The sequence below is a fragment of the Furipterus horrens genome, unplaced genomic scaffold (assembly GCF_987537825.1).
Source record: "Furipterus horrens unplaced genomic scaffold, mFurHor1.1.pri manual_scaffold_2, whole genome shotgun sequence".
Classification (NCBI taxonomy): domain Eukaryota; kingdom Metazoa; phylum Chordata; class Mammalia; order Chiroptera; family Furipteridae; genus Furipterus; species Furipterus horrens.
The window spans coordinates 150,388,914-150,402,449 of NW_028327172.1; the positions used below are offsets into that span (position 1 = coordinate 150,388,914).

At 41.2% G+C, this 13,536-nt stretch overlaps 1 protein-coding gene and 1 pseudogene across 4 annotated transcripts in view; one reads left to right on the top strand and one right to left on the bottom strand.

The window, feature by feature from the left end:
- PRTFDC1 (phosphoribosyl transferase domain containing 1) overlaps positions 1–13,203 on the bottom strand; it is a 94,662-nt gene extending 81,459 nt beyond the window's left edge. For 2 of the 4 annotated variants that reach the window (XM_090268040.1, XM_090268039.1), the window contains exons 1-3: positions 13,118–13,203; positions 7,925–8,031; positions 1,101–1,284 (exon numbers count right to left, since the gene is read on the bottom strand). In XM_090268040.1, the coding sequence (XP_090124166.1) occupies positions 1,101–1,284; positions 7,925–8,031; positions 13,118–13,165 (339 nt within the window). In that variant the 5' untranslated portion in view covers positions 13,166–13,203. Of the gene's footprint in view, positions 1–1,100; positions 1,285–7,924; positions 8,032–9,709; positions 9,782–13,117 lie in introns of all 4 variants that reach the window. The other 2 variants (XM_090268041.1, XM_090268042.1) reach the window with 2 other exon arrangements.
- LOC150019720 (prefoldin subunit 5 pseudogene) lies at positions 4,404–4,909 on the top strand (annotated as a pseudogene).
- Positions 13,204–13,536: the final 333 nt, after the last annotated feature.

Here is a 13,536-nt window from a genome sequence, read left to right on the forward strand (position 1 = left end):
GGCGCTTATCCTAGGTGAGCCTGCCCTAATCAGATTGGCCTTTGAAAGAAGGTCTCCTGCAGTGCTGTGTACTGCCATGCAGAAGTTTCCAAGTAAACACCCAGGGCAACCCCTGGGAGCTGAGAAGTCTCCAACCTAGAGTCAACAGTGAAACAGAAACTGAATTCTGCCAAAAACCAGTGATTTTGGAAAGGACCTCAAACTTCAGATGAGATCAAATCCCCGGCTAACACCTTGATTTCAGACTGGGAAAACTTTGAGCAGAGAAACTGTACCCAGGCTTCTGACCTAGAGAAACTATAAGATGATCAATGTGCATCCATTTAAACTACTAGTTTCATGGTGATTTTGTCAGGCAGCAGTAGAAAACCAATTCGAAGAGTGAATTAAAGTGTGCAAGCCAGTTTAATCAATGTGAATACTTTCATGAGTTTGACTCCAACAGCTCCTTACCCAATCGTAAGCCACTATTAATGACTTACATACATTGAATCAAAAAGCATCACAAAAGGTAACATCATAGAGAGAAGAGGGAAAGGCTAAGGGGATGATGTCTTTGGAGAATAATCTACCTCAATTCTGTTCAGTGGTTGCCAAGAGAGTCCAGCATAGACTGGTGGAGGGGCCTTCTGTTGGAGGTTCCCTGGTCTTGTCTCATCTCACATGACAACTCTCTGTCCCTACAGCTTCCCTTCTCTACCTCAAGGCCATGACTGTAGCACTCTCCGCTCTGGGCTGGATACCCTCACACAAGTCCCCAGGGCCAACAGTAACAACCGGGGTAGAAACATGCTGGTGTTCTCAAGACTTTCTTAACACTCCTTCTTAACATACTTGTGAAGCTGGGCACCGGGAAATAACCACTCAACTTTACAGCCACAAAAGAATCATTCTGGGAGCAACTTTCCATATAGATGAACATAGATAGCAGGGGTCCCAACCCCTCCCCCACCTCATAGAATACTACTTGAATGACAGGTTTCAGTATCTTGCAAATTAAAAAAAACTACAATCTTCATTTTTGTAACATTATTAATTCTTTTATTCTCTAAAGTTGTTTATTCTAAGGTCATATAATGAAAATGAAACAAATAACTTACCTTGTAACTTTTTAGTCTGATGAAATCAACCTTCATAGACACAAATCTATCTGAATTTCGACTGATGTTCTTAAGGTGTTCTACAAGATCAGCACAGAACTTGTAACCTCCTTTAAGCACACACAGGACCATAATGTCACAGTAGCCTATGTCTTTCATAATATCCTTAGCCAGCCGTTCAATTCTGAAAGAAGGGATTAAAAGATATATTAAAGCATAAGTACTTCTGAGTATTTTTGTTCCTTTTAGAAAAGCACAAGATGTACCATGCATATTAGATTATGCAGAAAAATGTGGAGAAGAGCTTGGGAGATAGAAGCCTATAGATAAAGAAGCTTTGTTAAAGTTGGACAAAGAGAGTGTTCAAAACATATTTTTGATAATTACATCATCAAATAGCACATTACTGCTTCTCTGTGTTTCAGAAATGATTAAGGTGTAGTATATAAAATCAAAGATCATGGATGCTGTTCTTTTATCACCACAAAGCCCGGTTGTTAACCTTAATGCTATGATGGTATTTGCTGATAGTATGCTCATTTTACAGCAGAGAAAAAGGAAATGGAGAATGACTAACCCACCTTACAATGTTAGATGAAACTGGAGAAAAAGTCAAGCCCTTAGTAACTATCAAAAGAATAACATTTGCCTTATATTTCATAAAGATAGCACATTATTTATGTGAAAGGTGCACCAGAGTACAATTCCAGCAGGCACCATTTCCATGGAATGCAATGTGAATGATGCCTCCTGCAGTTAGGCAAGGATGAAAACCTTGGGTTGGCACCCCATACCTAATTTGGAACTGCTGTTGTATTTTTTTCTAATTATTTCATGTCAGAAATCCATTGCCCATGCACCAATACAACATTAAAACCTTGAACAGAGGCAGGATCTAAGGTACATACCTAAAAAAAAAAAAAATCCCACTGGTACCTCAAGTAGAATTTGATTTAAAATAAATAAGCTTATTTAAACATATATAAATAAAACTTTATATTACATATGATCTACATATAAAATACGTAATTATATATGTTATATATATTAGATCCCTCTTGTTTTTCTTTTATTTAAAATAATTTTTAAAATAAATTAAATCTTTTTCCAATTACAGTTGACATACATTATTACATTAGTTTCTACAACACAGTGATTAGACATTTATATAACTGACAAAGTGATCACTCCCTTAAGTCTAGTACCCATCTGATATCATACATAGTTATTACAATAGTATTGACTATACTCCCAATGTTGTATTTTATATCCTGCGACTGTTTTAATAACTTGCAATTTTTACTTCCTAATCCCTTCACCTTTTTTACCCCATTATAAATGTTTTATATAAATGTATGTATACACACGTATACATATAGCAACCACAGTTTCAGGCTCAAAATATGATCATCAAAAAATGTACATCAGCATGCCAGATACTCTACATAAAGGGACATTTGTTTCCAGCATGACGGAGTAAGGAGGTCAACATATCCTCTCCACAAACAGCAACTACAAAGCTGGACAAAACTCTCAAACAAACAAACAAACCATGTCAGCACTCTAGATATCAACCAAAGGCATACAACAAACTAAGAATCAATTATTGATGAAAACATTGAACACTGGGTAGAAACAGAGCAAGTCTATAGATTCTTGCCCAAGAAAGCCCCCATTGTGCCTTACCCCACCCCCCCACACCCCCATCATCAACTCCGTTGTTCAACCAGGTAGTTCAAACAGGGTGGGGCACTGCCAGAGGCAGTTCACCTGACTGGGAGCATTGTCAGCTAAAATGGCTATCTTGGCAGCATGTGAACAGGGAGGGCCAGTAGCTCCATTTTCCAGTATTTGCCGTCCTGCTTGAGCAACTAACTGGTTAGACCAGTCTGGGATTTGATAGGTAATTCCAGGAGGTTAGAGTCATAGGACAGGGCTACACAATAAACCCTTTGCATATCCCAAACTGACCAGAGCTATGTGTATGTCCAGCAGGGTCTAGAGTAGGCCTAAGCTACCCACATCTCTCTGGGTGATGGAGCCTGTAAACATGAACAGAGAGGACACAAGAAAGCCCAGTAGAATGTAAAGCCAAGGAAGACTTGAAGAAGGCTGGAAATTTGAATGTGTTTGCCAACCTCCATACACATTCATCAACAGAGAGCCTTACTGGCTCAAGGTGTTTAAGTATAATTTCTAAGAAATCTAAGGCTGAAGACTAAGCTATTCAGACACAGGGGTGAACCCTATTAAATGAGTCTTAAAAATAAAACCAAGGCCCTGGCCAGTGTGGCTCACTTGGTTGGAGCATCATTCTGTAAACTGAAGTATTGAGGGTTCGATTTCCAGTCAGGGCACATGCCTAGGTTGCCGGTTCGGTCCCTTGACTGTGGCATGCGCAAGAGGCAGCTAATCAATGTTTCTCTTTCACACTGATGTTTCTCTCCTCCCCTCTCTCTCTACATCCCCTCTCTCTAAAATCAATAATCATGTCCTCAGATGAGGATTTAAAAAAAATAAAAATGAGAAATAAACTTTAAAAGGCCACACATTGTGGGGGAGATATATTTCACAGAGTGGAAGACAAAAGAAAACCAATAAAGAACAAGGGCAATGAATAGAAAATAGTTACATACATGGTAGATATTAAACCAATTGTAACAATAACACATTAAATGTCAATGGTCTAAATACAACAATTAAAAGGCAGAGGCTGTCATAGTGGATAAAAGGGATAAAAGCAAATGTTAAAATATGTTGCTACAAGAAACACACCTAAATATAGAGACACAGATAGACTAAAAAGAAAGATATACCATAATAACATTAATCAAAAGGAAGCTGTAGTTGCTATATTAATTTCAGACAAAGCAGATGTCAGAGTAAGGAAATTAACAGGAATAAAGAGAAGCATTACGTAATGATGAGGTCAGTTCTCTGAGACATAATAATCCTAACAACAGAGTGTCAAAATACTGACAGAACTGCAAGAAGTAGATGAACCCACTATTGCATTTGGAGACTTCAAAACCTTTCTCTCAGTAACTGACAGATCCAACAGGCAGAAAATCAGTAAAGATATAGATATAGTTGAACTGAACAATACCATAAACCAACTGAACCTAATTGACATTTATGGAAAACTCCCTCTAACATTCTTCTCAAAAGATGTCAATAAGAAAATAAAAAGGCAAGCCTCAGATGGGGGATAAAGGATTTGCATCCAGAAAATATAAAGAACTCTTACAACTAACTCAATAAGATGACAAATCACCCAATTTAAAAATGGGCAAAGAGAGTCCTCCTTCCCAGTATGGTGCAGTCAGTCAACATCACCGAGCTGAATCTACCGCAGCTGGAAATGCTTAAGAACCAGTTGGACCAGGAAGTGGAGTTCTTGTCCACATCCATTGCCCAGCTCAAAGTGGTACAAACCAAGTATGTGGAAGCCAAGGACTGTCTGAACGTGCTGAACAAGAGCAATGAGGGGAAAGAATTACTTGTCCCATTGACGAGTTCTATGTATGTCCCTGGGAAGCTACATGATGTGGAATACGTGCTCATCGATGTGGGAACTGGCTACTATGTAGAGAAGACAGCTGAGGATGCCAAGGACTTCTTCAAAAGGAAAATAGACTTCCTCACCAAGCGAAGGGAGAAAGACCAGCCAGCCCTGCAGGAGAAGCATGCCATGAAACGGGCTGTCATGGAGATCATGAGCCAGAAGATTCAGCAGCTCACAGCCCTGGGAGCAACTCAGGCCACCAAGGCCTAAGACCTCGTTTCAGAAATCTGGACCAGGGGACCCCTACCTCGGGGGCCTGGGACTTTCCGGTGGGGAAGAGAAGGGTTTTGTGTGAAATGCCAATAAATGTTCCAGGTGGACAGAAAAGAAATAAATAATAAAAATAAATAAAAATGGGCAAAGACTTAAATAGACATCTCTCCAAAGAAAACATATAACAACTAACATGCACACTAATTATTAGGAAAATGCAAATTAAAACCACGAGATACTCTTACAGATCTACTCGAATGGCTATAATTAGAAGGACTGAGGCCCTTGGCTGGTTTGGCTCAGTGGATTGAGCGTCGGCCTGCGAGCTAAGTGTCGCTGGTTCGATCTTCCAGTCAGGGCACATCAGAGAAGGAAAACTGACTCCAAAAAACCTCCGCTGCCTTGCGGCATACCTCTTCAGGGGAAAGGCTAAGGGAGTAAACCCCGACAGAAAATCCGGAGCCGGAGTCCCTAAGGCGGTTTGACGTTGTAGTCAACACCGGCAACTCCTGCGGCGCACCTGAAGCCAAGCTGTATTGACTCCGTCTTTCCCTTGGACCCTTCAGCTGCGAAGAGAGGGGGGGTCTGCTGCATGGGCAACAGCAGACCCTCCATATCACCCTGCCCAGGCTCTGTAGCTTCAGCTCCACTGGAGAGGACACTCCAGCGTCATCGCAAGATGTCGATTCAACACGGGAGGAGACAGATACCGTGTCACTCCCGAGTCGGACTGCACAGCCATTCTCGGCGGTGCAGATAGACTCTTAAGAAGCTACACCATCGTCTCTCGAGACGGACGGCTGCCGACGACGAAAACTGACAATGCTAAATGTTGGCAAATGGGTGGAGAAACTGGCAACCTCATACATTGCTGGTGGAAATGTAAAATGGTATAGCCACTTTGGGAAATAATTGGCAGTTTCTCACACTTACCACAAAACTCAAAATTCCACTCCAACAAATCCACCCGAGAGAAATGAAAAGATATAGCTCCACAAAGAATGTTCACAGAAGCATTATTCATAATAGCCCCAAACTACAAATCCAAATGTCTATCAACTGATGTATCAGTAATCAAATATTGTATCAATTAATTTATTAAAAATGTCCAGAAAAGATAAATATATAGAGAACTAAATCAGATTAGTGATTGTCTAATGCTGAAGGTAGGAGCACAGAGAAAACAAATTTTTTGAAATGATAGAAATATTGTAAAATGGTAGTAGTGATGCTTGCCCAACCATAAAATTTTACTAAAAAAATCATTCAATGATTTACCTACAGTGGGTAAATCCTGTAGTATGTAAATAGTATCTTAATTCATTTTTAAAGGTGGAGATAGACAATACTGGGCCCACCTCAGACTTTGAATCAGAATTGCTGGACATAAAGCTTTTAACAAGTTTGCTGGGTGATTCTCCTATACAGGGATCTGGCTTCAGATAACCTTACCAGGACTCAGTCATGTACTAGACAGGATGAAAATAATTTAAATCATAAAATTCAGGTGAATAAAGTAGAAATTTATTTAAACCAGGGGTGTTCCATACTGATGATAAGGGAAAACTCTTCTGAGAGTTATTAAGAGGTGAACTGAGTATAAAGACACCCAAAGAACAACAAAAGTTGGTTTAATTGTTAAAGTCAAGCAGATTTTTATTATTTTTTCATAACTTCCATGTATTTAAATATGAGTTGTCAATAGAAAGACTTATCAATTTGGGAGATGTAAAGTTTTCCAAGTTTATTTGATCATGAAACCTTTTTTTTTCCCTTTGACAATCAGAACTTATATTCCATAGAGAGCCATCTTAGGCCATGAGAAAACCCAAACTCTACCTTATCTTAATAATATACTGTAGTTTGAGAGAAAACACACAATATTCAAGTCATATCCAATGCAAGATTTTAGAATTTAAGTGAAAGAATGACATTTCCTTTCGCTTATAGATAGAAATTGATAGAAAGATAATATCCTGGGGATAGTAACCACCTCGTTTATTTCAAACTTGCTTTTGGCTGCAGACTTACTTCATAAAGTTAAATTTTAACTCAGAAGAATACAACAGATTAAAAAAGTAGGGGCAGAAGTTTAAGTTTATGTGTAAGGAAAGGGTAGGGTGGAAGCCCAAAGCCTCTGTTTGCTCCTACTCTCCAGGACCTCTGTCACCCTGGTATCTGGGTCTCTGAAGAATCTCTGTGATTCCTGGGAATTCACTGTGAAATTCATGAAGCTTGCTTTCCATATAAATGTGAAGGCTTAAGTATTTGACCTTTATACAGAAATTAGAGGTACATGGAAATGTAATAGTTTGGGCATTAAGACCATTTTGTGTAACGGACATGACCTACAAATTCTGGCACTTGTGGGCTGAACTGTAGGGGGCTCTCTGAAAACCAAGGTCCAAACAGGGGTGACTTAGGGGCTTAGAACAGGAAAGAAAATGTTAGCTTTAGGAAAGCCAACTAGCTAGGAAGGAGCCAGAGGATATCTATGTAGACAGATGAGAAATAGTATTCCAGAACGAGTTCTGTGTAGATCTTTTTAAGCTGCAAATATATCTATTCCCGAAACTTTACCCCTGGTGGGAAAATAAAATTGCACATAGACTGATCGACCTATGATACATTACTTGCTCCAAAATAAATGCAAGTTGCAGGAAAAGCCAAGGTTTTAGGGGTGTGTTCTATGAAAGCAAAGGTCACCTCTTAACTCTCCCTGGTTAACTCAAGAGTCTAAGAAATGTGAGACAAAGGTGCTCAGGTTAGACGCATTTTCATCAGTTTGTCCAGCACATTACTACCTTGAGGTTTTTATAATGTTAATACTTTATGCATATATATTGTTTTGCCTGAACAAAAGTCCAGGTAAACAGTTCAGTTAACGTAGAGATTCTTTTTCTTTCAAATTCTCTGTCCTAAAAAGTGCTGTCCCCTACTGCATAAAAGAGATCCAGGAATAGGATCCTAAGGTGTATCGCATGATTCATACAAGAGACAGCCAGCCTGGGGCAGGACCAAGCCTGACACAGGAAGTGACACTTACCTATCCACAATGATGCCATGAGGTATGAGGACATATTCCAAATCTCCATAATAGTGCTGTGGGTATGTGAATAAATTCAAGTCATACCCTGGCCAATCATCCATAATCTGCAAATCAAATTATTTTTGTTATGGTATTTTTTACTGGCAAATTATTTTTGAAACCTAAATAAACAAAAAAGTGTCATTTGAAAAACAGAATAACACTGAAAACAGAGTGGGTCCTATGATCAATATGTCATTAAATTATATTCTGTCAACCTATGAAAAGCTCAGTGGGACAAGGTAATGTTTCATTCAACCGGATGAAGGACCTAGTACTGGAAGTAAACAGAGTACATACTCCATTCTTAACTCTTGGCATCATACAGTAAAAATATAAACTCAATGTCTTGTAACTAACCTGATTGTATTGTTTGAAAAATTATATATGTATAAAAATATAATCTATACTTAAATTGTTACCATTAATATGAGTATGTATAACATTATATTTGTAATTATATTAATATCTATACTATATCATATATTACTAATTATTATATATACTATTATATTTCTATGCCTTGTACATGCCTCATGTGCCTGGAAAAGACTACCTATTGAAATCACATGTTTCCAGGGTTTAGTGTGGACCCACACTTCTGCGTCATCAAATCCTTCTAGTAAAGACTTGAAACCAGTTTTCTTTTGCTCAGGATTTGGAAAGGTAATTTATGGTCCAGCCCACACCTGCTCCTACCCCAGTTCTGGGCTCTGGAATGCCAGTCAAACCAAACTTGTAATGCCCCCTTCCCCCCAATTTATCCTTTTCTCTCAGGGAAGAACAACTCATTTTTCCAGTTGCTCAGATCAAAGCCTCAGGGTTTCTGTTGACTCCATTCTTTCATCCCTTTCATGCAACCCATTAGCAAATCCTATTGTCAGTACCATCAATACCACAGTGCTGGTCAGAGCCTGAATCACCAGCTTTATGTCACCAACTTCCAGAAGATCTGCTGGCAGGCCAAGGTAAAGACCAGAGAGGGATCCTGACCAGCACCAGGGAGATCCTCCAAGTGCGTAGCACTTTCTGGCTCCTCTTATAGACCACACACTAACCAACTCTACTCCTGGGAGCCCCTCTGTGTGGTGGCATCGTTAACTAATGGTCATCTGAACCCATTCCTCCCACCATGCAAATCCGTTACTGCCCTCTGCTCTAGTTAAATCTCAAGAGATGACTCTCCCACTCCATGTTCTAGAGCTCAGCTCTGACACTAACAAGCTGTGGTATAAGGGAAACTGTTTACTCTCTTTGAGACTCAGTTTTCTCCCTACTTTAAATAAGATATACTCTCTATAAAGACTATTGACAGGGTACTTTGAGGATTAGAGCTTAGAACAGATAATGTACTTAGAGCTCTTAGTACTTTCTGATGTATAAGTGCTTAATAAATCATACCCTCCCCCAAAAGAAAATAACAAATTAAACCAACCTATAGATAAAAACTGTAATGATAATCCACAACTCAGAGGCAGATGGAGTAATGGTCAAGAGCATAGAGTTACAAGTCCAACACACCTGGAGGTGAGTTTACTAACTACAAGACCTTGGGCATTTTAACTTCTCTGTGTCCCAATGTATTCATCTGTAAAGTGGAGTCAGTGCCTGCCTCATATGGTTACTGTGAGGAGTAAATAAGATAGATAATGGTATAAAACTCTTATATCTGTATCTATTTACTGTACCTATGTAATAAATATTAACCATTTAGATGTGCTGAAACATTGATCATTTACTTACAAATGATATGTTTAATGAATTCAAAGAAGTGCCTCAAATCTACTTGCCAAAGTCTTGTTACTCTAGGTAAAGCTGTGAATATAAAAGCAGAAGAACTGTATTTCTTTAAAACTGTTCTATAATCCAAACTGGCCTTATTTCCAATGAGTCTAGAATAGTGAGTTTTCCTTGTTGAGATAAAAGACAGCTAGAGGTAAAGGAATAACTTTATTACCCTTCGTTGTCCTTATGTTGCATGCAAGTTGCATTGTAAATAAGTCCTAAACCTGAGAGAATGAAAACTAATGTGAATTGTAGATAATTATGTTATTAATTTTTTTTTAAAGAATCAAAACAAGAAGTCTTTAAATAGTTTCAGTATCACTGATGACATGCTCTAAGTTTATTCAGAACAATGTTTTCTCTGTTCAAAGATGAAAAACACAGCCAAGCTGGGGAAGTGACAAACACATTAACTGAGCCATTTTATACAACATCAAATTCCAGAACTCATTCCAGTTCTCTTTTTCTCATTTGAAGATACATTGAAAACCTTCTTTCTAAGTCATATATATATATATATATATATATATATATATGACTTAGAGATTTCTTGCATTATTTTTCAAGCAGTTTCCACCAGGAAGAAAATAGTTTGAAAACACATAAAAAGTGAATTTCTGCTCTTTTCTGCTGCTGAGTCCCTCATGTCAGGTCCCACTCTCTCCCTCAGACAGCGACAATGGCTGCTGCCAATTTCAGGCCAGAGCTACCTCTCCACCATCAAAGAGAAAGGGACTCTACCCTCTCAGCTCTGTTTCCAAGAATCCCATACCTGAACGTCAGCATCTTGAGCTCTGAGTTTGCTTTGCCTGCCTATATCCAACTTGAGGTTAATCTAATTATCCTGAAATCTACTGGAAAAGATTATGTAAATGCAGGAAATATTTCTATTATACATTGATTATGTCCAATCAAGGTGGACCCTCTCACTGCCTCCCTGCATCTTCCACAAAATCATCTTGCTTTTGAGATGTCTTCTTTTGACACAAATAGATTGGACTATTTGCATGGTTCCATCATTTGCTTTTTAGACTTTAACAATCTACCTCATTCCCTTTCAAGAGTATGTATCTATTATTAAGTAGTAGATGCGTTTTTTTTTTGTTGTTTGTTTTTTAATTAATGGCTTTGTAAATGTTAAATGCAATGGCCACTTTTCCATGTTGATCCTACTAGTTTTTGGTAGTATCTGATACTCTTAAATGACCTCTTTGCCCCCTCACCCTCCTCCACAAAATCCTATTCCCTGGGCATCTACCACCCTTCCTGCTCTCTCCTACTTTGCTCCTCATGCTTGGTCTCTTTATCTGTGTCCTCCTGGACTCTGCCTCTTACATTTGGTACTTTGCAGGTTTCTATCCATAATGGTAGTTTTCAATGTTTTTCCACTTTCACTGGGCATACCTACCCACTCCCAAACATCAGATATTTTTCTACTTGCCGATGATTTTCAAATACATTTACTCACTCTCCTGAATTCTTTGTATGAATTTCAAATTGCCTACAATGCATCCTGACATGTGGGCCCTATAGTCACTAGACTTGATCTATCCAGAACTGAACTATTTTCCTTCTACATTTTCAACAACCACCCCCCCCCCCCCAAATCCAACCCCGGGCTGGACTGTCCTCTCCACGGCAAATGGAGTAACTTTAAAAAAAAAAATTATTTATTTTTATTAAATTTATTGGGCTGACATTGGTTAATAAAATTACATAGGTTGCAGGTGTACAATTCTATAATACACCATCTGTATATTGTATTGTGTGTTCATCACTCCAAGTCAAGTCTGTTTCCACAGAGTGACTTTTTAAAAGTATACACTGGGTATAATAATTTCTTCTCAGGATGTAATGATTTCTTAGCACTTGGTATATGCTGTCTTGAGTACTCTGCTTCAGCCTTCCCATGGCTACTTGCTGCTTACCCTTCAGAAGATGGCTCAGAAGAAGCCAATCTGACCCCCTGAGCAAAAGCAATGCTCCCCAGCCCTCCTTCCATCCCTCTTTGTTCTCTTCCCTTCTCATTGCACATCACTATCTGAAATTATCCCCTTTATTTATTTGCTTTCATGCTGCCTGCCTAGCCCTTTCTCTAGAATGTAAGCTCCATGAAGACAGGGCTTTTTATGTTCCATGCTGTATCCTTAGAGCCTAAAACACTGCCTGAAACCCAGCAGAACAGTCAACATATGTGGAATGAATAAATAAACTTCAACTCATAGAAGAACAGAGGCCCTGATGTTAAATTAAGAACTGAGCAACACAGTTCAACCTGAACAGTTCTGTCTGAGCGTGAGGTGTTTGCTTCCCCTACCCACTTACTCATGCAGTCCACTAATAATCACATATTATTTGGGTGAGTTCTGAAAAAAGAACATTAATGTAAAATTGGCCCCCCCTGCCACCCTCACCATCGTTTTACATTAAACCTGACACAGTAGCCACCACCACCTTTGAAGAAATCATCCTCCGTGGGAGCCACCAGTGGACCCTGGTGGCCACAGGGCAAGAACCGATTTGATTCCAGGACACTGAAAGATGGGAGTCCTCTGGTTGACACCTAGAAAGATTCTCAGGGATACAGAGTCTCTGGTCTGAGAACCATCTTTCCACAACCTCCCCTGGGGCACACTACCACGTACTTTACATATATCCTCTCTAGATCACTCGGTGGACCTCTGATGCTGTGTTCCCTTTTGCAGAAGAGGAAACGGACACTCCAGAGGGCCAACTTGTCTGAAGCTTGGGTAGAGACCCCATAGACAGGGTCCCAGCGCAGTCCATCCGCTATAGCTACTTTATTTCCTAGCTGCCCTCGAGAATCCTCATTATTCTTTTGGAAAACAAAATGAGGGGCCCGTGCTGGAGAGCTCAGGAGGAAGCACAAAGGGAAGGAGGCCCCCAAAGGTGCCCAGTGGAGGTCTTCACTGACCCGTCCCGCTCCCACGGCTGACTCCTGGAGACTGGCGGGAGTGGGGACCCGGCATGACTCAGGCTTAACGCAGGAGGAGCAGACTCGGGCCCGGGGCAGGGCTGGGGGGATAGAGGGAGGACACTGAGAACACCCGGTTTAGGAAAGTTAAGTTTTAGGTCAGACTGCGCGCTGGGAGCGAGGAACGAGGAGCGAAAAGCGGGAAGAGGGAAGAGGGGGGAGGGGAGGGGAGGGGAGTGGAGGGGAGGGGGAGGGGCGGGTTTGAGGGTGGAAGCGATCCCCGTCGGCAGGGAAGAACAAAGCAGTGGCCCGCGCTCACCGAATGCACGTCAAGCACTGAATCTAAGAGCAGGGTGCCAAGAAGGGAGGGGAAAGGAGAGCGTGGGGAGCGCACGACGCAGCCACTAAATCAATCGGGAGTTTTCATTTACCACTACGCCTCGCCCGTAGTCTGGCGCCTCCTCACTGCTCCCGGCCATGTTTCTCCCGGGGAAAGCGGGAAGGAAAGAAAGGAGCGGGAAGGACCTAGGAGTGGGGTGGAGTGGGGGCTGGGGCCGCCCCGCCCCGCCACTGGCGGCAGGCTGAAAGGGGCGCGCGCCGCGGACCCGTGGCCTGGCCGGACTCCAGCGTCCCCCCTGCGGCGACCCCTCCCCGATCTCCTCCCCCGGAGGGTCGGCAGGGCTAGGAATGCTGGGACCGCAGCGCGGAGTTGGAGCGCGCGGAGCAGCTGCGGAGCAGTGCCCGCTCCACTTGAGAGCAGGCTCCGGGCGCTGTTCCTCGCCGCCGCGTGTCTGCGAGCCCGGGACCCCGCCTGGTCAGCGCCCCTGTGGGACTCGGGAGAACGAGTCTG